This window comes from Strigops habroptila, chromosome 4 (assembly GCF_004027225.2).
Source record: "Strigops habroptila isolate Jane chromosome 4, bStrHab1.2.pri, whole genome shotgun sequence".
NCBI classification, from domain to species: Eukaryota; Metazoa; Chordata; class Aves; order Psittaciformes; family Psittacidae; genus Strigops; species Strigops habroptila.
The window spans coordinates 9,853,609-9,876,662 of NC_046358.1; the positions used below are offsets into that span (position 1 = coordinate 9,853,609).

Here is a 23,054-nt window from a genome sequence, read left to right on the forward strand (position 1 = left end):
AGAAATTACACCTTTAAAGTGTGCATTGGTGGGCAACACATAAACCACTCATTTCTAAAAATATTACCTAACCAGTCTTGTACAGTCTGGACTCACTGTGAGAAAAATACTTCTTATAACTTCACATTTAAAGAAATGTTAGGCTCCTTCAAATCTATTTCGGCCCATGCATACTAATTAGACACACTAGGGCTACAAATACACTGCAGTGCAAGACAAGAAAAATAATTTAACCCTTATCTTGCATAGAATTCACTACTTGGAGGAATCGCAGGAGTGAAAAAAAGCAGCAGGGTTATTTATGACTGTGTAAAAAGTTACATGCAACACTTAGCATTCAGTTCCTGAAGCTGGAAAGAAATTTCCATTTATGTTCAACACTTCCTACCACTGGGATAAATAGAAAGAAATACAAGAAGTGGTAAAACATCTGTGAAGCCTTAATTTGTAACAAACTTTAGTATTTAGGTACCCTAGCTGTAAGGAATCAGAAAAAAAGCTGGAAGCACAAAAGACTTGGAGCTGCTGGCAGGCAACCAGCAATTTCTAGCAGAAGTTGGTTACAACTCTCAGTCATCTGCACACCTCTTACAAACCCACAGCCAAAGAGGCATGATGCTTGCTGGCAAAGACTCAGGAAATGTTAGGAGCCTAAATGTAACTGTAGAAGGAACAGAACACATAGGATTTTAAAAAAATCCATAGACTCCCCCATAGACTTTTAAGAGATATACTTGTCAGATTTGCAAGGAAGGCAAAGCAATTCTCAACTCCTGCTTATTACAACTTAAGTATTAAAAAAAACCCCCACTCCTTATCTCCCAGGGAAGCCCAGAATGACTGCACTAGTCACAATTTAATAGACATGAAAAAAACCTAAGCTATGACACTGACGTTCACGTACAAGCTATTCAAGATGCTTCCAGCACAGGCCTGGAAATGAAAATCAAGTAGCAGTAAACAACTCTTGCAAATTTTTTCCCCCCATTTTTCTCTCAAGAATAAGCATGAATTCATATTTTGTAGACAAAGTAAAACAATCATTCGAAATTTCCATTAAAAAGGAAATAGATAAACAACCATTTATTTGACTGCATTGTATTTAGACAGCTTGTACATTTCATAACCCCACTGTTTTTGTTCTCATCAAAAAGGATAAAGGGATAGAAGAGTATAAGCCACTCAAAACAGCAGTCCAGTATTTTGAGATACACTTGATATTTTCATTGATGCCCACCTGATACCTGAACTCCAATATAGGTTGTAATGTTTATACAAGACCTGAAATTTTTGTAACATAGCACTCAGTTTTAGCGATGTCTTGCAGTGCCCTGAAAAATAGTTTGTGATGTACTATGCAACGCCAATTAGGTTATGCCTACTTTTCTTGAAGGTGATGAACCTGATCATTTCTTAAAAAACAATACAATAAAACATCCATACTGACATGTCAGCCAACAGCAACATTTGGGCAAATTTAAATATAAAAGTGATCAACTCCTTAGTTAGATTTGTCAATGCAAAAGGTGAGGGGGAGAGGACTGTGTTTTAGCAACAGACATGAGGAAAAAAAAAAAAAATCACTTTTCACTGTTAGATTTCTTTTGAAAACCTATTTTCATCTCTTTGCAATTCAAAACTTCCCACTTGATATCCAAATCCCAAGCAGCACAGAGAACAAATCTGCTTCTTTTAATATGAACCATCACATACAGCTTCAGAATCTCCCATTGTGAACTGTGTGTTATACAGCAGCAATATCAGAACCTTTCAGGCAACGTGCTCTTTTAAAAGAAACATGCACCTATTTTGCGCAGTATTTTCAAAACGTACACAGCGACAATTACTTCTTACAACAAACAAACAGAATTGTATTTGAAGTTTGCTTAGAAGTAATGACTTTGGCAGTGCCTTTGTGAAAAGTGATTTCGGCTAACTTTTAAGTTAGCTTTTGAATCTGAAGACACCTACGGCTTAAATATTAACCCATAGAAAACTTGCCTGTCTGGCTTTTCAGTTCTTAAACATCAGCAGACACACAAGACTGCCTCCTTTGCAATCTGTGATACAAGTCCAACAGCTGTTAACAAGGTATGAAACCTCCCTGATCTGCCCCCTTAGATCTAGCAAGCCAGAGCAGTCACGGTTCCACCTGGAACATGGTCGACGAGGTCTGTTTCGACTGATTTAACATTACCGACGATTAAGTCTGAACAATGAACGAAACCTCCTGAAAAGCCACCCAGAAAAACTGGCAAGCCTGGAGATCGGGATGACATGAACCAAAGGTTTTAGCACATCACAAGTCGGCAGTGGCAGCATACAGGTTTTATGCTGAACTCCAACACGTTCTGTGAATAGTAGTCTCCAGTTTATAGTATTTTCTCTTAGGCACCATTTTAAATATGTTTTCTTTACTGAGGAGTACAAGCCCCCTCAAAAGCAAAAATGGTGTCTGCAAGCAGAAACTCAGAAGGGCCAATTTCCATTAAAAATCTTTTATTTTCAAATACAACTCATGATTTGTATGTGGTAAGAAATGTCCATCACCATGTGCAATTGGTCTGTGCAAAATAAGGCTTTCCTCTAAAGCCAGTTTTCCTGCACAGGGCTCTTTTCCAAATGTTACCGGAGATAGGGGTTCTGTTGGTTTTGTTTTTAAGTGTACAGCAATTAGCAAAAAAACCCCATGACTCAAACCAAACCTCAAAAATAATAATAATAAAAAAAAGTGTAGTAAGGCAAATCTGAAGAGTACACTCAGCTACAGAAGAGCAGATTCACTGAGAGCTCATCCTTTTCACAGGTTACATAGGTGCTTCCACAAGTCAATTAATACCTTTTTTCCTTCTTAAGTGAAAAAATCCAACTGATTCATAGAATTGGGCTGTATAATTACACTGAACAAGAAAGCCTAGACACTGTAATTACTGAAAAAAATGACGGGTGTTGGTAAAATCTATGTAAGCCCAATTAAAGAAAGGAAAAAAGAAAAATAAAGAGAAAAACAGAGCAAGAGCGAATGCAAGAAAGAGAGAGAAAGAGAGAAGCCCTTCCCCTCTGCTTTGATTTTAGAGGAGGGAAATCCCCCAATAACTTAGCTCATGAAAGTTTAGAGAAAATTAGAGCAGCTAAAAATGCATACAATACACCTTGAAATTTATTTCCAAGACCAAAAGTAAAGCATTTTAGAACAGTGAAGCAAAGCAATCTGAATCTGAAAAAAAATTGTTCTATCTTAAAAACAGCTGTTTTTCTGAGCTTCTAGCAATAATTTTGATTAAATAAAATCATACCAATTTACATTAATTTTCTATATATTCTTTCAAAAGTCCCTCACTCTTTTTAATGAAAAAAGTGCATCCAAGACCAGCAGAGATTTACTGGTGACATCAGGTTCTCTTTTAGCAGCTACTCAAGGTTTTCAAAATAGCTTACACTTCTTGCTATAAGAAAAGAAGGGCCTTCCAAACCCTCACTTGGGAGAAGTATCCAAATTATAAAAATCTGAAATAATTTATTATCAAATCCAGAATTTAAATAAAAGCAGAAATTTTCCTGCAAAGACAATTGAAGAAAGTAAAAGAATAAAAGCATGCACTCCAAACTTAAGAGGTGAAGACAAATATACTTATCTATACAGGCACTGGCAGACGCAATTTAATTGTTACTGTTACTCATTGTAACACACACCCCACCCTACAATACATTTTTTCATTCACTAATCACTGAGGTACCAATATTTAAGAATGAAAAATTCAATATTGAAAAATAAAACCTAAAATTGAAGCCTTTTTCCAGAAAACTATGGCAATTTTTGTATGAAATGTTAGTATACTTATAGAATTTTACAATCTACATTGGCTTTTTTCTGGAACCAGAAGTCATGATCCACATACAGGTTCTTTGATAAAACGTTCACTGTGTACGTAATACAGTCAGTAGACTTGCAAATGAATGAAAATATCTTGGCTATCAAGTGGCACATCTTGCTGGTACCAAAAGAACTCGAAGTTTGAAACAATCGGTTTTAATTCTGAACAAATGCGCCATGCCAAAGTGCAACAAATATGTGCGACACTCAATGAGACACTGACAGATTAAGAGCTGTATGAAAATTACTAAGTCCACCTGCAAAGCAATTTTGCACAAATTGCATTGCATGCAAAGGACAACCCTGCGCTGTTGGGACGTCAGTTTCTTGATGTGATGGTTTCTTTTAACGCAGCCATAGTTTAAGACGCAGTGCATCAACTCCATTTAAATAGTATCTGAACAGCCTCTTGTCTCGCACAAAACCAAGGTTTTCATAAAGTTTCAAAGCAGACTTATTTGTGATTTCTGTTTCCAATACAACCTTTGAGGGGGAAAAAAAAAAGAAAGAAAGAAGAAAAATATGTTATCATATTAGAAAGTAGTTGCAATTACATAATTACTGAACTAATTTCAAGGTTTTTATTTAAGGGTACACTTATTAGCTATGAGTGGGATCAACTTATTCAAGCAACCCCTCTCCATTCCCACATTTAAAAAAAATAAATAGTAGTTCATCAACAATTGTAGCTGTAAACAACTACTCATTCATATCAAGATTTTAGTTCTTTGCTGTAAATAGTATTTCAACTCATTAACTAATAGCAAGGGAAAAAACCCCAACCAACCAATAAGCCCCACCTCCCAACACCTCCCCCTCAAAAAATCCCAAACCAAAACCAACCTACCAAACATGCTGGGGTTCAAAACATACTTTGAATTTTGAGTGAGCAACTGAACCTTTATATGTCACAAGAACTTGGCACATGAGATCTTGTTTAGTCATTTAGCATCTCTGACCTCTAATTCAATAGATACAGACCTAGATATAAGCTTCAGCATTCTAGGACTAGCTGTCAGACCCAACACTTGCAATCAACATTTGTGCTCAACACAAGCATCCAAACTCAAATCAGAGCGCACACCAGGAAGAAAGAGCAGCTTTTTCCATCTTTCCCCACCCTGTGTTGGTAAGATCCCAGCTGCAGGAAGACCTGTCATAAATAGCTCAGACAAAACTCAAGCATAAGAGTAGCCCAAGTTAAGTAAAGACTCAAAATTGTCCCAGAAGTCTCAAGTACAGGCAAAACCCCTACACTGGCGTTAACAAGAAGTTAATTACAAAATTGCGGAAGTATGTCCCTCTGAATTGTTTTCCCCTCTTTTCTCCACATGCACTGAACAGAGCTCTGCTGTTAACTGGTAAGCTGTGTACCCACTCCAAATGACAAAACCTTGCTTTACCTCTTTGCTGTTGTCCAATGCAATTATTTAATGATTCTGCTATCAAGGACAAATCATGGTTGTGCAAGAACCCAGGCTGAACTAATAAGCTGACTAGACTATCTACAGTCCCATGACAATGTACATTCAGGTATTAAACAAGAGCTGATGGACACTGCAGAAAGAACATATAATGAAAATACAGCCTAAGCAACTTCTGCAACAAACCAGTGATTACTGCTGGTGTTAAGTCCACTAACAACTATTTTTACGCAGAGATATCCGCTCTGTGTAGTTAGAACTATATATGTAAGACTCCCTGAGTCCAAAAAAAGTCACCTACCCCATCTCACAACCCAGGACAACCTTCTCTTTCAATTAGAAGAAGGAAAACTGGTTAACATCCCTCCACACACACCCCTAAAACCAGGAACAAAATATTAGTGTGTATTTGTAAAGCAGTTTAAGTCAATCTACTGCATGGACTCTGTGGCCCTGCTGCCTTCAGGCACGCATTTCCATTCCCCCTCACCTACTCAGCCATCTCACTAGGCTTACTGCTGAGCTACTTCAAGCTACCTGGTAGAAAACCTTTCCTTTTTCTCCTCATCAGGTTTGTTTTCTGCAGTCTGAGGAGTCATTAAGCCAATGTAAAAAAGGAAGGCAGTCAGCAGTTAGACTGGTCACCTTCAATAAGACTTAAAAATCCATTTTATGTATATATTTGAGCATTACTCAAGTTTCAAGCCACTCTAACCACATTCCAATGGATAACTCTCCCTACACTTCTCAGTGTAAGAATGTTGAAAGAATAGTAAACCTGGAGCTAACAACTCAATGAACAACAGACTTAGAAGTAGTTCATTTTCTAAAAAGGAACTAAGGGTCACACATTAAAATATTAATAGTCAGAGTTCTCAAGTTACAGCAGGACACTCTGTTGTACCTGCACACTTGAGACAACCTAATTCAATTCTTAGTCTTATGTCAAGAATTAGGGATTGAATTTCTCTATCTGGCCCTCCATAGAATACTACTATCAAGTCTTGTGACTTGATCGAGTGCTCTTAACATCCTTAATCCATTAAAATGGATAACAATTTATAACAAACTATGGAAGTGCAGTAGTTTTCCTGAAAAGTGCTATTTTCTACACAATTATGCACATTGTACAACTTCTTAATTCAAATTAAAACAAAGCATTACGCCAAAGAGAAAATCTGACCCATGTAAATCCACACTGCAGGACACTATTATTTGAACTCTTAGCTACAAATGGCATTCACTCTCATAAAAGTTTAGCAACCTGTCAGAGTGATATAACAAGTCTATATCCAACTGCAAGCTCGAATACCTTGCAATGCTAAAAGACTTCCAAAACTGCAGATCATTGAATTTAAGGGAGTGGTTAAATGTTGAAATTCAGGTTTGTTGGAATCCTACTACCTTAGCCAATGCTCATTTTAAAAGCAAATGCAAGATATTTGCTCTGGTATTTCTAAGACTCAGCAGAATGAAAACTAATTCCCTGATCTCAACATACTGCTTTTATCTGAAAGGTCTAAAGACATGTTTCTACTATCTAAACAGGAAACAGCCATATTTTATCCAAATTTCATTAGCTTCATTTTGTGAAGGATGCATCTCTTCCTGCATGAGATTTTCAATCAAGCTCCAAACCTTCAATCATTGTATTTATTTCTGGTCTCATAGGGTCTATTTTGTTGTACATATATGCCTGCTAAATCCTCTGATAACACAATCACATCCTCCCCTTGAGAACAGCAAAAGTCTGATTGGGTTTAACCACATTTTCTGCACAAGTCGCAACTTTCTGAAGGCTGTTACTTTCTCTTAAGTCTTAAAATTCATAAACTTTAACATTTTATCTCAACTTAAATAGGATTATATTGAAATATACATGTAATTTTTACTAGTGTGGTACTGAATTAAAATGACACACCTACTGGTGTGGTCAAAAAAACCCCACTTTAAATCACCCTGAAGTTTCAGTGGAAATTCTCATGAGAAGTTGCAATTCCTTTTCACATTCTACATTTTGCTTAAAACAGCTCTTCAAAGTTCCACTTTATAGAGTCTTATTTTAGTTACCAGTTACATGGTACATTATTTCAGTAATACAAATTGAATGAATTGTAAGCAGTCATTTGCTACAGATAGAAAACCTACATCTGAATGAATAACTCCTCCTTTCTAACTGTGATTAAGGGATGGAACAGTTCCATGTGAAGGTCACTACAATTTTTAAAAACTGCTTGTCAGAAAAACTAAGCAAATGTACAAAATACAGCCTGAATCCAACTTGCAAAACTATAGGAAAACTATATGGGAGCAAAACTATTCACCTTCACCTGACCTATTTCTGTAGTTCATATTTTCCATGCAACCAGCCCATAAAGTTATTCTAAATCATTGTGACTTATTGGAAACTCAGGTCATTATAATCTTGAAAACCTCCAGTTCAGTACCCCAAATATCAGAATTCATTAACAACAAATACCTAAGAAAGCCAAAGTTAAATTTAAAAAAAAAAAAAAAAAAAAAGGCAAAGACATCTCACGTTTTGTAATGCTATATCCAGACACTCCAGCTCAAAGCATGCTGTTGAGTACTTTCTTCAGGCTTGATGGTTATTTCTAGTTCAAACACACCCCACCCCCCCAACATCAGATCACTTCCCTTGTTTCTATTCTAATGTAAGCCATGGCCAGCTCCTCCCCTCCATGCAAATTCCATTCCAGCCAATTCACTTCTTCACTTACTCACCCCAGCTTCCTCAAGCTGGGAAACAACCTCTGGCTGGAAGGATACTGACTCTTGTCTTTGAAGGATGGCATATAGCATAAACTATCTCTTTGGCAGCTGGCTAACCACAGAAGCTTGCACTGCAAATCACTTGTTCCACAGCTTGGCTTAGTTTATTCCCACAAAAATAGTTTACAGGAAAAAATATAACCTAAATCACTAAAATATTGCAGCATACATTGAAATGCCAGCATACTGGTAGTGATTTTTTGTAGATTTTCATCTATGGTGTTGTATAAATCCTTTATTTTTCAGGACTTCATGGTGATACCTCAAAAAGTCCAATTTAGGGTACTTTGAAAAGTAACACACCAAACAAAGCATTTATTATATACCACAAATTATTAAAATTAAGTACATTTACTGCACCTATTCCATAATCATATTGAAGAAAATAGTTTCCAAGCAGCCTTTGGAAATTTTGATGATACCCACAGTTGCGTATTTGTGTTTTTAGTCCAATTCCATGAAAGTCTCAGAAAGCAGCAGCACTTTTTTTTTTTTTTTTAATTCCAGGTCATCTTATATCAAGTAGCAGCATCTTTTTATTTTCATCATGCTTCTAAGTAAATTAAGTGATGTAGAAAAATAGATGATTAAACTATTTACACACCTCACAAAGACATATTGCTGTGATGCACTACTTCATGTTCGATCAGCTCTAGGCATTAATTAGACAGCCAGAAACCATTCTCCCAACAACTTGTAAAATCTGGTGAAGGCGAATGTTTCGGCTCTGTTGGACAGAGCCAAACGGACAGAGCCAGACTTTTTACAGTTGGCTAGTTCGATTTTTCAGATTCTGGTCATGACTGAAAACTCGGCAATCCACCACGTGGTACCAAGTAACCAACATCATTATTATGTACCATGTATATCTGGAAGAAGCCTACATTTGGTGGCAATAAAAAGAAAGCATGAAAACATTGGCTGTTTGGCTGCAGATAACCTGTATGTGAAAACAACAACATAAATATATAAAATCAATGAGAGTACACCTCTGCTAACTGTTGTAGAAAGTCGGAAAAATACTCTGCTTGTGTTCCATGTTGCCTGGGTGTAACGGGCTCCCATTTCAAAATGCTGTGCCAGCACAAGACAGCTGATGCAAAAGCCTCCAAGAAGCAAGGCATAATTAGTTTGGAATCATCATCCCACAAACACAGTTACACAGTCTTTGAAACATGCCTGTACCTGTCCAGCACACACTTTCAGGAGCTTGAATTGTAGCACCTTTGATTAAAGAGGGACAGCAAGAGTCTCTGAAAAATGCCCTCTGCACTTAGTACAAAGCATTTATACAGCACCATAGATGAAAATCTGTGACTAAGACTTAATTAGGTCTTACTGCAGACTAGCCTGCAATCCTTACGACATATATTTAATTTTTCCAAAGATAAAAAATAGTAAGAAGGGCTCTTGGACTAATATTACAGTTGTAGAAAAAGATGCAGGAGAGATCACTATGTGCATACCTTTTAGTCCAATTCAGAAATCAAGTTATGTGAGAAGTAGTACACATACATTCATAAGTCATATGGTAATTATTGCAACTTTGGTAGCTTGAATAGAGATAGCCAGTTCTGCCACTGACTCTCTAACAACAGTAGACAATTACATTTCAATTCTCCAACTGCAAGGTGAACAGTGTGATACTATTCCTCAATTATTTCTTTAATATTTTAAGTCATGAATACTCTAGCAACAACAAATTAATCCAAGACCATAGTGAAAAGTAGGGGGAGAGGGGGGAAAAAGAACCCTACAAAAAAAATACCCCAAAATTTTTTATATTAATTCAGTGTAGCAAGTAGTAAAACAGATTAGAGCAAAGCATATTACATATGATTATAGAAGCAACAAGCCAAAGCAAAGAACTCAAAAAATTGCAGAACTATCAGATTCACTATACTGCCAGAGTACGACATAAATTGCGGGGGGAGAGGGAGGAGAGAGAAAATTAAAAAAAGACACTAGTAAGCACAGGCATGAAGGAATTTGAAGGGAAGAATATGTGTCTCAAACAATGAAGTGAGAGCACATGCAGGGGTGCTGCAAGAGGTGTAACACAACAAAGTAGAAAAATAAAGAGAATGTGCCAGAAATCCTGTGACAAAAACTGTAGTTTTACAAAAGAAACTTTGCCACACCACAGTAGGACAATTGAGGGGGCAGCTGAAACAAAGTAACAGATCAAAGAATGATTAATCATGACACACTGAAATGACGCAGCGCCCATATATCAGGAACAAGTAACAAATGCATTGTACCAAGGAGATGAAAGTTAAAGGGGCAGATAACTGGCTAAGAAGGACAGACAGCTTAAGGAGGATGGATGTAAGGAGCATTCCTCACAGGTTAAACATGGCATATAAAGACAGCTAGCTGCTTTTTATATTTTTATATATATATAAGTAACAGAAAAACCCAACCAAATAACCACCCCACCAAACAAAAAAAAACCCAATCAAAAAAACCAAACAAAACCCCTCAAACAGACAAGCTAAAAAAAAAAAAAAAAAAAAAAAAAAATCAAACCCAAACAAAGCAAGCCCTAAACAGCAGAGACTGTAATCTGCTACAAGGAAAGAGTAATAACGTAGTACAAAAAAATTCTGACAGCGATTCAGTCACTTTCCTTCCAAGTTTTCACTGACGTACTGAATCATTATACAGTTCTGTTAGTGCTATGTAATATAGCTATGCACTGTCAGAACAGCCTGATGAGTTGCTGTGATAAAAGCACATTCTGCAATACTACAGCATGTACCATTCCAGTATCTTTGTGTATTCTGAAAGTATGGAAATAATACACAACAATAGGTAAGTTACACTGGTCATTAGCACGTTAGACTAGAGTCTTTGGAGGGAAATGTGCCTGCGACCAAAGACTGAGGCAGCATCACAAAGTAAAACAAAACCTGAAACACTGAATTTAAGCACTTATGATAAATTTAGAAAATCCTTCTCCCATTTGTGCCATATGCCTTTTGGGGATTATTTTTCCTTTTATTATAAAAAAAAGAGCTTCTTAACAACCCATTTCCCACCTAAAAAGTCCTGTAGAAGAAAAACCTTAAAATTTAATCCACATAAAGGAGAATGCAAACCATTTACATTATGAAAGTTCTTGATTATAAAATCTTACCTCATCACAATCTCCTTCAACCATAGCATAAATAGCTTTCTTAACCAAGTTTGTACCTGAAATATAGATTTCAGTAAGTGCAAGAGTTGCAGTGCAAAAGATGCTAGTTTATATATGACTAACGTGTGCTACCTACATGACATGATACCTGGGGAAAGCAGGGAGGAAAGAAAGAAAGACAGAAGTTGCAGTCAAGTTGAAGTCTCGAGTTTGAACATTAAAATAATCCATAAAGTTACCCAGAGACTCAGCTTAAGTGCAAGATTTTTCTAACACAAGAATATTAGAAACAGGCTTCTATGTTTAACATGGTGTTATATATAGCCTTCCAAGATGTGATTCATTCCTTTTCGTTGCATTTAAACTCAAAATCTGCTGGCACGTACTTGAAGGACATTCATCTTCCAAGAGAATTTCCTCTTACTAAACCAAATACTTCTATTAGTAACAGAGCTTTTGAAACCACTTTTCTTGTGGCTCACTCCCATTTGGATTTGCTAGTAACTAATAGTATGGTTGAAGCCCATCCCTTACCCCCAGTCGAGCATTAATTTAATTCTTTATCATTATTTTTCATCTATTTCACAACAGTTCTACAAATGTAATATCCCTACCTGTCTGTAGAATTGGGGTGAAATTGAAAGTTGATTTCAAAGTTATTAAGAGGAAAAAAATGGTGTTCAATGAAATTGCATAAAATTGCATAAATCTCACTTCCATAAGAAGGCTAAGGAAAAAAAAAACCCCAAAGAATCTAGAGAATGTTTTAAAATCTTCTCAGAACCTTAATCAATTAAGATTTTCATTGAATGTATGACAACACTGTACTACGTTTATAACAAATCTTCAGATTAATAGCATACTTGGAGAAACAGCAAGGTAGCAAATGTAGGAAAAAGTCAACATACATAACGCTAAAGTAAGCAAGGCTTTAACTATAAATTCTATTTATGTAATTCTAAAATAATGAACTAACTAAAACTAGGGAAAAATCTTTCAGAGAATTTCATAATAACAGTATTAGTTCTTATTTACTTATGAATCCAAGCACCTGCAATTAAATTATGGCAGGCTCCTTCACGATTCAGCTAAAAGGAAAGGACAGACAGTAATTTCTTGGTATCCTCTTCCCACTGCTCCACTACAGAAACTAACAATGGCTTTTGAATTGCAACAAAACAATCCACACATGCTTGAATAGTCATGGTAACATGCAGTGCTTCATGTCTCTTGGAGGTTTTTTTGGGGGTTTTTTGAAGAGGAGAACAAACACAACAGTACTATTCTGCAATGCATCACCATATTTTTCCATTGCAAGTAATTTTCTGTCTTTAATCACAAAAGTATGAGCTGTTCTGAGTGAATGAGTGGTGAAGCACATTTCTAGGCTTTGAAGCAAACATCTACATTTTAAATTAAAATGTTACAAAATGTAGTTTCTCAATAACCAACACACACAAAAAATTAAGTTCCATAAGAACAGATCTTTAATTAAGCCAACTAGGATAACCGGTGTTAGAATGAAAATCCCTTCACCAGGACAAAACTGATTAACGAGGGAAGGCAAACTCCCTGCCAAGAGTGATTTCTTTTATCATGGAATTTCCCAACAAAACAGATCTCCGTTTCAGTCATTCAAGTAGCAATACACAACTATTTTTCTTCACTTCTTAATACAACGATGAGCTACATACATTCTCGCCAATGGGCAATATACGCATAATTGATGGGGAAAGCCAGGGGATAAGTTCACTGAAAAAAGATAGACTGAACACAACATAAAAATACAGTGATGAAGGCACACATCAAAATACAAAGCAATTCCCACTGTTGTTATTTGACAGTGGTAACAGACAGAGGTAAGGGGCTGCTAACTGCCTTTCTTTTTAGCTTTATTGTATTCCACATGTAAATCTCATAGGGCATTTTAGGTTATTTTAATAAAATAAAAAAAGCCACTGGGGAGCCACTGTGGTCGAGTAAGGCAGGGATAACAAAAACCACCACATCTAGAAGTTCAGTTCTGCTTAAATCTTTATGACAGCTGCATTTATCCCAACTACAGGATTTAAGTAAGAAATAACAAAAAAGGCTATTCTTACCAATTCCTTTTCTTCTGTATTTGGAATCCACTGCTAACATGGCTATATAACCTCTGCGGAACATCTTTTTGTGCATATCCAGCTTGCAGACGATGGCACCTACACACTCCTCACCTACCATGGCCTTAAAGACAAACATACACGTATGCATTCTCAGTTTGTGATCTACAGTGCTACCAAAAGTAGTAAACCAGTTCATTTAAGTGAAACAGCCACACAAAATGCTTGCATAAAGCGATTAAAAAAAAAAATAAATTACTAAATAAATTTTAAAAACAGCTCCAAAATTATAAATAAGATTAAGGGACTCTTATTTCTTTATTATATTTAAATAAAGTTACAAGTCAATTAACAACCAATGAATTGTCCTGGAGAAAACCACATTATTAATCCATAAAGTCTACAGGCAAAAACATGTGTGATAGGAAAGAAGGGGGAGGAAATAAAAATATCAAGTTAAGGCATAAATCATCCTTTCACATGGGCTGCTGCAGAGGAAGATAAGTCCATTCCTGAATTTTCATCTAAAAGGGCTGCGGTAGATAAAATGCTTAATTTTTGTCTGGTTTTAATGTCAAGGCCACAAAGGATCAGAGAAAAATGTTGCTGCATTTAATCTTTAGAAACTGTCATTTTCAGTCATATGACACCCAAAGAACAAACAAAAAAGCACAGAGTTAATGTCACACGTTTTAACTGCTCAGAGATTTCCTTTGTTAAGAGCTATGTACTGACAGTTAATCCCAATAGTATTGTTACAAAAAGCATGGTCAAGGAGATGTAGTCATTCTGAAACGCTGAGAAAAAAAAACTACTTATCAAACCACTTGCACAACCACTGTGTTCACCAAACTTTTACCATGAAATATATTAGAGAAAAAGTGTAAGAAAAACTAAGTCATATGTTAACTGAAGGATTAGGCAGAACGAGATTAATGACATTATAACCTGCAGCACTAAAAGTGAATAATGTTGCAGAGTAGGACAGTATCCAAGGGGAGAATGAATTACTGTTCGTTCAGGAAAGATTGACAGAGATAAAAAGGAAACTCATAATTGTAAGTATAGATGTATAAATGGATCCACATAATTTGATAGACCTCTATCTGCAAGGGGGAACTAGCCTTGGGCTGAAGTGTAGCAACTAAACCAGGACTACAGCATATGATTGGCACAAGCATGTGCTAGCACAGGCGCTTCTGAATAATCCAAATTTACAACAGTAAGACACATCAAATGCAAAGGACCTGCCAGAGCCAGCACTGCTAGACCTCAGCACAGTCCACCTGTGAACCCGGCACTTGCTTCTCCAAAGTCTATAGTATATACTCTATAAGCCTCCAACCACCTGAACCTTTTTGTATGCAGCTTGTAGGCTAAGGCCCTACAGACAGATGATTAGTTCATGCAGATTATATTGTGGATACACAGTTTTTTCATTCCAAGAAGAATAATGTCTTCTGGCATCTCTGCGTGGATGGTGGGTTATTAACCAGTTTAGCTGTCAGCCAGAAGCTGTATGAAAGCTGAAATGAAGCAGCCCCAAACATCTGAGCTGCAGTTCCGAAGCTATGATACAGCATGATCCTAACACCATTTCTAATATAGTTTAAGCTCATCAGTCAAATATAATTATTGCTAAGTTTTTATTTGGCAGGAAACCACATTTTTAGTGGTACCCAAGAACAATCCTAAACAGTCTAAACAAGTATTTTTTAAAACAATGAACAAAACTTGTAGTGTGCTCTAAATACAGCCTCTGAGCAGTCTTTCATTTATTCTACAACACAGTTTATTCCATAGAAAAGAAAAGCTGTACTTATACTAAAACTGTGTAGGCAAAGTGTCAGCTCAAGGCAAGTTTTGTATCTCAGCTCAGACCTGAGAAAACCAGGGAGTTAAATAAAGAGTGTCATCAGAAAGGCTCTTCATAACATTGCTATAATTATGCAGAGTACCTAGATGTAATCTTAGACCTCACAAAAAAAAAGAAAAAAGGCACACCACAAACTAGCACGTTATAGTTATGCTTTGCCCTGAACACATGCAAGTTGTTGATCGTAACAGTCACACGGAAAATTTTTAAGATATATTTTTTACCCACTTTAAGAGTAGTGACATTCAAGACATTGTGTATCTCTGTTCTTTCTTCTTTAGGGCACTTTTCTGAAAAGCTATGTTCATGAATCATGTAATTAGAAAGCTAGACAGCAAAGAATTTTGTTTAGTGATCAAAGAAGCAGATACCCACTGGTTTTACCACTGTTGCCAGAGAAGTGAAGCATGACTTTGTTACCAGTTCTCCAAATACTTAAATCTGTTTCTCTGTCTTCAGGCAGGTAAGTCTGCCAGTTAATCTAAGTTGTTCCACCTGCAGAGGGAGTGCTGAATTTCCACCTCAATTTGAGGCGTTTTATTGCCTTTCCTCTTCTTTCTCCACCTCTCCAACCTCATCCAATGCTGGAAATTAATCTAAAATCATCAAATGGTTTGGGTTGGAAGGGACATTAAAGCTTATCTAGTTCCAACTCCTTGACACAGGCAGGTACACCTTCCACTAGACCAGGTTGCTCAAAGCCCCATCCAGCCTGGCCTTGAACACTGCCAGGGATGAGGCAGCCACAGCTTCTCTGGGCCCAAAACTTATCTGTGATAAAAGTTTGTAATTTAATTCCCTAGAGAAGGTTAAACTGTGTAAATAAGAACAAAAACAAAACACAGACTGAAATAGTGCTAGTTGGAAGAAGAAAGAAAAACATCATTCCCACACAACACCATTTGTGAAAAGACAATCGTAGGCCAAATTTTCGTTTCAGGTATATGAGAGTACTTCCAAACATACAAGTTTCTACAAACAGAATCCAGCCCAAGTTACTATTTATTATAAACCCGATGGAGTACTGTAAGATTTACTTCAATCGTAGGTCATTAGCAGGATTAAAATATACAAATTCAAATCCAGTATTTGCATCAACTTTGTTCTTATGAGTAAATTTAAATGCTTAACACAAGCTAGATTTTAATATCTTCCTATGGCAATCATTACTAGAAAACAGCACAGAAATGTCTGCAAATCAGCAAGAACAGCACTTTTCACAAAATTAAACAACTGGTATTAATTTAATTAGCAAAGATGGCATTAAGTCTGTCAGCCACAGTCTGAGTATGCATTGAATACCCAGACCCTGTGACATTTGTTTCCATTTGAGGAATATTGAAACAATCAACTAGTCCCTGAAAGGGAAATATTCTGCAATTCAAATGCAGTAGAACCTGCACTACTGCAATACAGCTTTCCTTTCACAGATGCACCAAAATCCATCCCAAAGTATCACAGAAACAGCTCTGTATGAATCCTTTGGCTTACATTTAGCGATCATATTACTGAATGCCACTAGAGGATACATTTAGGCTAATGGTTTTAACCTAAAGTCTGGCAAACCTAAACTCTGGCAAAGAGTTCAGCCAGAGCTCTTTAGAATACTGGGCAAATCACTAAGTTGCTCTGTTTTCACTCTATGAAACTGGACAGGAGTAATTCCTTTCCATGCAAGGGCATTACCAGAACAACTACAGTAGCTGTTGTTATGTACTCAATACTCATACGTACTCAATACTCATATCGCAATGGCTTAAGTTTTCACAAAGCTGCTGACAGTGAGAAGCAGCACAGTAAGCCTGTGTCTGAAACCACAATCACTCTTGAGAGGAAACTGGAATATAGCGAGAGTTTACAAATTGAGAACGGATGTTATAGAATTTCTTCCTGTGTCTGCCATGAGGCTAGGAAGACCTCTCAAGACAGTTTCCTAACTTTTCTGGTTCTTCTATGTCCCAAGTTTTCCTCAACTGAAAACCAGGGAAAATGTCTTACAAGTCTTAATTTCAACACGAAGTACAATTACCCTTGCATAAAATCCAATTAAAAAAAAAAAAAAAAAAAGCATTAGTATAAAACAAGATCTTAACTGCAGTCATTTAGGATTATAACACATCTAAAACCACTTACACAGTATTAATAGGTTATTTTAAAACTTGTGAAAGTTTAAATTATAAATGCTGCTATGGCTAGTGGCAAAGTTAAGAACCCAGAAACACAGATTTTCCAGATCTTTTTCTTAGAAGGTAGTCAAGTGGTGCAGTACTGTGAATGACAGTAAAGGTTACAACATTCAGCCAGAACTCTGCTTCTACTATGGCCTGTCTTACCCAAACTTTGGCACTGAGCAAGGTTTCCTAAGCTCACCTCTCCCACGCTAAAGTCTTTTGAAAACAATTTTCTGAAATATATATGGTATCACTTCTAAATTGAAGTTTCAGAACTTCAACGCTGATAGGACTAGAAGCCACAAAAACACTTCAAAAGGAAGCTACCATTTTTAAAAAGTGTTTACAATCCATATGGGGACAAAGTTGTAGTGATGCTTAAAAATGCTTCATGTAAAACAAAAGATCCCCCTTTCCTGGACCATTTTTTGACAGAAGAGTGGTTAGCATAGAAGAGAAACTGGGCTGACAGAGCTCCTGGGAATAAGGCAAAACCAGGCACTTACAGAGCGCCCACACCTAGCACACAGCACAAACCTGCTTTTCCAAAGACAGGTGAAACCGGAGTTTAAGCAGACAGTTGCAGTTTACGGATAAGGTTATTACCTTGCAACAGGTCAGTCAGTAATGCTGCAGTGTAACACATCAGAACTGATCATCAAGTATTCCCAACTTGTTACTCTAAACTCAGGAAGAGTGTTACATGGATGAATTTGATGTTAAAATGACCAGGATTTGAAGATTCCTAGTATCTGCAGGCACTTTTAAAGTGAATACGAACTTTTTTGAGTGTACAGTTAGGAAGTGGTTTGATACAGCAGAACACTATAGTAGGGTAGGTAGTAACTAACAAGTAAAGGTTAGTCCTATGCTTTCCCACCAGTTGTGTGTTCTCATATCTTGCACCAACAACTGTGACATCCTGCTAGGAATTTATTTAGAGCCCTAAATCAACAGAAACCTGACCCTAAAAGATATACATACACACACACACTTATAAGTATGTGTCAGTTGTGGGAGGGCTATGTTAGCTTCCCAAATCGGAGAAACACAAGGGTTGGCACAACCCAAGAAGAGGTAGTTGAACAAAAAGAAAAAGCAAGCAGCCCTTTCCGTTGCATTAGCAATGGTGCACCTTGGGAAGGCAAGCCAAAACTCTGCAAGTTTCAGACCTAGGAGATATCATTGCCAGGAATAATGTTCATAATGCCCCCAGAAAACAGCTCTGCGTTGTCAGATAGCCAAAATGCTAGATAGCAAAATTACGGTGTTTAAGAGGCTTACTGAATAAATGTCAGCAAGGAGCAACTGGTGATCATTTACAGAAATTACACATCCCATCTTCAATTTAAATGGTGTTAGTACTTTCCCCTCACATGCTGGGAAAGGGAAAGGAGCTCACGACAGTGCAGTGAAGAGATGTGAGCATACATTGGAAGATTTTAAAAATGGGGATGGTGAAAGTCAGTAAAGGAATTGGTTGAATCCCTACAGATACATTTTTCAAAAGCGAATGAATTGCAATCTTTACCCCTCTCCCAAAAAGCAATCAAAACCAAAACAAAACCTGGAACCACAAGGGTTTGAGGACACAAGGCATTAAAGAAAAATGATTCTTTGAGACCAGGCACTATGCTTCTGCCCAGCATCCTGACACTGTTCTTGCTAATTGGAATATGCAGTCCCTGACTGAAGATAAATATTTTAAAGAGACTTATTAGACAGTAGTAGTTCAGGAATCCATTAGCAGCAGGAACAATTAAATTTTATAGAACAGAAAGTCTTCAAGACAACCTCTAAAAAACAAACCTTAAAAATACCAAAACCAGTCACAAAAAAAGTCCATCGAATTTGACTCAACGTACAGCAAGACCTTCAAATTATTAAGTAATAACAATTGGCTAGCTTTAGTCATTCATAGCCACATATTCTTCTCTACAGTTTTATGTACTGTACATTGTTCCACCCTTGGGAAAAAAAAAAAAAAAAAAGGCAAATACACAGATTTCATGTAAAGCTTTGTTGATTCATCAAGACTATTAAAAAAAACATCCCCCCCAGCCCCCTCCCCCCAAAAAAAACCCAAGACAAAACTAAAAGAAGCTGTCACTACAAAATAAGCTTAAAGATACCTTCTTTTCCTTGAGTGATGTCTTATTCTTTGAATGCACTTCTGGTATATTGCTCTGTCAAACAATTTGACATTGCGGTTTCCTTACAAAATTCTCAAGTTACTCCCTGACCAAAAACCCCCTAAAGATTTAATGTCTAAACAAATGCATTGTGATCTAACTGTATCCAACATTACCTTGCCATTAGCAGCACGCACCTGATGCGGAAAGTATGGACATTTGTAGCTCAAAAGCATTTATTTCCAATATGAGGTAAATCAGTCACACATAGCTCAGTGCTTAAAAAATACCATTCTGCTCTGATCAGCATCCTTATAATGGCAAACATGACTTTGCATCAAACAATGTTTGCAAATATTTTTGTACTCCTATTTTGTTCCAGAAGGTAATGCTTTGCTCAACTTCCTATAATCCTACTGTATTCTCTCTTTGCGGTTTTAAGAGGCACAGTTCTTAAAATCCTCCCATTAATCATAGAAATCCTGCTATAAATTATACCAGACCCTAAACCAAGAACATTCAGGAAGTTTAAGGCCAGATGGATTTCACTAGCCTCACCTCCTGTACTCATATCCTATCAAAATTTCACAGAGATACTCCTGAATTGAAGGGTGTCTTGGTTCTGGCTAAATCATACCTTTCAGCAAGGTGTCCAGCCTTCATTAAAACATCAAGAGAGAAGAATTCATCATTTACCATAGCAAGGAAGTGTCACACACTCCCATAAATGTTCTGTTTTGCAGACCTGCATTTTTCTATGACTAAGTCAAACACAGCTAAGCTCCTGCTATGCATGTGTACTCCTCAGGTCAACTCATAGTCAGTTTTATATACCTCTGGATGGATTATCATCCTGAAAGCATGCTTTTGAACTGAGACACAAGTTCTTTCATAAGATTTGTTAAATACTTAGGAAGACAGAGTGACAGCCAGATCAGTCTTTACAACAGTGCAGCAGGAAGAATATAAAACTAAATACATTGTTAGTACAGCAAGACAATCTAAGCAGCACAAGAATTTCTGCATGCTGCATACACTATCACACCTGTAAGAAGCAATACAGTTGTACTTGTCTCTTTTCAAAGTAAGTTCACAGATCAAAAGGTCTACAAAACCTTTCCCAATGTCTCTCCATGTGTCACTGAGCATTTATATGTTAGTCATACTGAAGTCTGTTTTAAAACCACTGTGCAAGAATTACTAGGCACTCGTAAGACACTAGTAGACTAAGTACTTTCTTTTTTAAATACACACCTCGGAACTGAGACAGAATGATAAAATGAGCTACCGAAGGTCACGAAAGTCAATGTCAAAACCAAGATTAGAAGCCTTGAATTCCTGGATCCTAGCCCTGTGCTCAAACCCTTTCCCCACCACTTAAAACATGTATTAACAACTTAGGAACTTCAGGTGCATGCTTTACTTATACATGCACAAGTCACAAGGGAACTTCGGTAGGTCAAAAAAAGCTTGGCCTTATCCACAAAAAGATTATTAGAAGCATTTCCACAAATGTCAACCTTTCAATCCTCTCCCACCCAGCCCCGAACCACTCCCAATTCCTTCCCTCCCTCCCCCCTCTGGCACTTACCAAAAAGCAAAGTTGTGGCCAGTTGTGGATAAAATACCTATATGTGTAAATGGAGTAGGGTTCAGACAGATCTTTGGTGATCAGTCTCATGATATCGGGCATCTGCAGCTCTGACTCATACTGGACGTATCGTATCGTTATGTCCTCCTCGGGCTGAGAGTCCGTTGCCGAGCCTTTCAAACTACAAGCTGCTGCTAAGGACCCGGAGAGTAGCAGCAGGGACTCCTCCTGCTCACCTCCTTTATCGCCCTCCTCCTGCTCTTCCTCCTCCAAGCCAGTCCCTCCTGCCAGTCCACTGCCAGCTGCAGTATTAGCAGCAGTCATAGTTGTGGCAGCAGGCTGGCTACTGTCCTCTCTTGCTGCTGCTGCTGGGGGAGAAGGAGGAGGAGAGGGTGCAGTCCTTCCCTGGGGAGGGAGGTGGTTGGTAAGGGAGGATGAGCACGGTGCTGTGGTCGGGGGCGATGACTGCTGCTGCTGTCCGGAGCCCATTGTTTTGCTGGCTCGCTTGTTCTCCAGCCCCTCGGGGGCTACCCCTGCCTCCGAGCTGAGGATCTTGCTCTTGAGGGAGGCCCGCAGATGCCGCAGCTCGGGGCTTATGAGGCCGTTGAGCTGGTGGTTGTGGTGCGGGGAATGGTGATGGTGGTGGCGGTGCTGCGGCCCCCCCTTGCCTCCGTCGCTGCCTCCTCCTCGCTGCTGCTGCTCCAGTCCGCCCGCGGGTCCCTCCTCTTCCTCCTCTTCTTCGGCCTCCTCGTCCTGGGCCCCGGTACAGGCGGAGGCGGCAGCAGAGAAGGTGTAAGAGGAGGAGGAAGCAGTCCCCCCTCCTCCTCCTCCTCCGGGGAAGGGGGAGAGCGTGTCCCCCTGCGGGGAGAGGACGCTGCTAGGCCCCGGCGGTACCTCGGCCATATCCTACGGGAGAGACCGACACAAACTCACCGAGGAGGAGGGCGTCAGACGAGACGGGGGCGAGAAGGGAAAGCGGCGGCCTCACGGGCCACGGTCGAGACGGGGGTTGGGGGGGGGCGGGGGGCGCGAACAAAGGCAGAGACGGTGCCCGGGCCCCGCCTCGCCGCCCCGCCGCCTCCTCTTCCTGCTGTCCCGCTCCCCCCGCCACCGTTGCCAAGGCCCTTCCCCAGCCCCTCGTGAGCCCCGGGCGACCACCCGCCGCCCCGCGGCCTCCCCGCCCGCCGCCGCGGCCACTCACCCCCGCGTCTCCTCAGCGCCGCGGCTCCTACTCTCCGCTCATCCAGCGGCCGCCAAGCGCGGCCGCCGCTGCCGTAACCCGCGGCCAAGTTTCCTGTCAGCTGTTACGACACTTCCTCCCTTGGCGGCGGGGCCTGGCGACGGCGGGGCGACCGCGCGGTGTGCGCGGGGAGGACGCGCGGCCGGCAGCGTTCCGCCGCAGCGTGCGGCCCGTCCTGCGCACGCCGCTCCCGCTGCCCGGCCTGGGCGGCTCCGCGGCGTCCGCTCCTGCGGGTGCTGCGGGCTCGCAGCCTGCCCGGGGGAGGCCGGCACTGGGGTTAGGCTCGGGCCTTGGGTTCCCGGCGGCCTAGGCCAGAGCCGCGGTGCTCCCATAGCGTGTGCGCGCCGGAGCTGGTGGACGCAGGTTTCACCAGTTGAACCTATGAATGCTACGGCAGCGGCACCATTGCCCTCGAACGCCTCCTTTTGCTGCCTCCCCTGCCCTCATTCACACCCCAGCAGACGCTCCCTTCGGTATGGGCTTTAATCAGCCCATACTCGACTGGACAGACATGCTGCCCACAAGGACAGTGCCAGCAGTGTTTTGGTGACACTGTTGCAGATCAGAGAAGAGCGCAGGAATTGTTGCTCTTGCTTTCAAAGCAGTGTGAGGCGTGGTTCCTCATCTGAATAGGCAAACACAGGCCTTAGACTGTGTTGTGCAACTGATAACAGCAGAAACTTGGCAAGGCTGAAAGAAGTAAGTCTAAAGC

General features: G+C 39.3%; 1 protein-coding gene across 3 annotated transcripts; it reads right to left on the reverse strand.

The window, feature by feature from the left end:
- Nucleotides 1–1,053: 1,053 nt before the first annotated feature.
- Nucleotides 1,054–22,397, reverse strand: NAA30 (N-alpha-acetyltransferase 30, NatC catalytic subunit). 3 transcript variants are annotated; one of them, XM_030483150.1, is made up of 5 exons: nucleotides 22,284–22,381; nucleotides 21,103–22,008; nucleotides 13,333–13,456; nucleotides 11,231–11,286; nucleotides 1,054–4,357 (listed from the first exon to the last, which is right to left on the reverse strand). In XM_030483150.1, exons 2-5 carry the CDS (start codon nucleotides 22,003–22,005, stop codon nucleotides 4,220–4,222), a joined length of 1,221 nt encoding a protein of 406 aa, XP_030339010.1. In that variant the 5' UTR covers nucleotides 22,006–22,008; nucleotides 22,284–22,381; the 3' UTR covers nucleotides 1,054–4,219. The 3 variants fall into 3 exon arrangements, with proteins under 3 accessions (XP_030339010.1, XP_030339012.1, XP_030339011.1); XM_030483151.2 differs by having other exon boundaries at nucleotides 1,654–4,357; nucleotides 22,304–22,396; XM_030483152.1 differs by lacking the exons at nucleotides 11,231–11,286; nucleotides 13,333–13,456 and having other exon boundaries at nucleotides 22,304–22,397.
- Between the last annotated feature and the right edge of the window lie 657 nt (nucleotides 22,398–23,054).

Excerpts from the sequence above, each read along its gene's own strand:
- NAA30 (XM_030483150.1), bottom strand. The coding sequence starts at position 22,005 with ATGGCCGAGGTACCGCCGGGGCCTAGCAGCGTCCTCTCCCCGCAGGGG. Across the intron at positions 13,457-21,102 it reads GGCCACAACTTTGCTTTTTG|GCCATGGTAGGTGAGGAGTG; the intron begins GTAAGTGCCAGA and ends TTTGTCTTTAAG. Across the intron at positions 4,358-11,230 it reads TTGAAGGAGATTGTGATGAG|GTTGTATTGGAAACAGAAAT; the intron begins GTAAGATTTTAT and ends TCCCCCTCAAAG.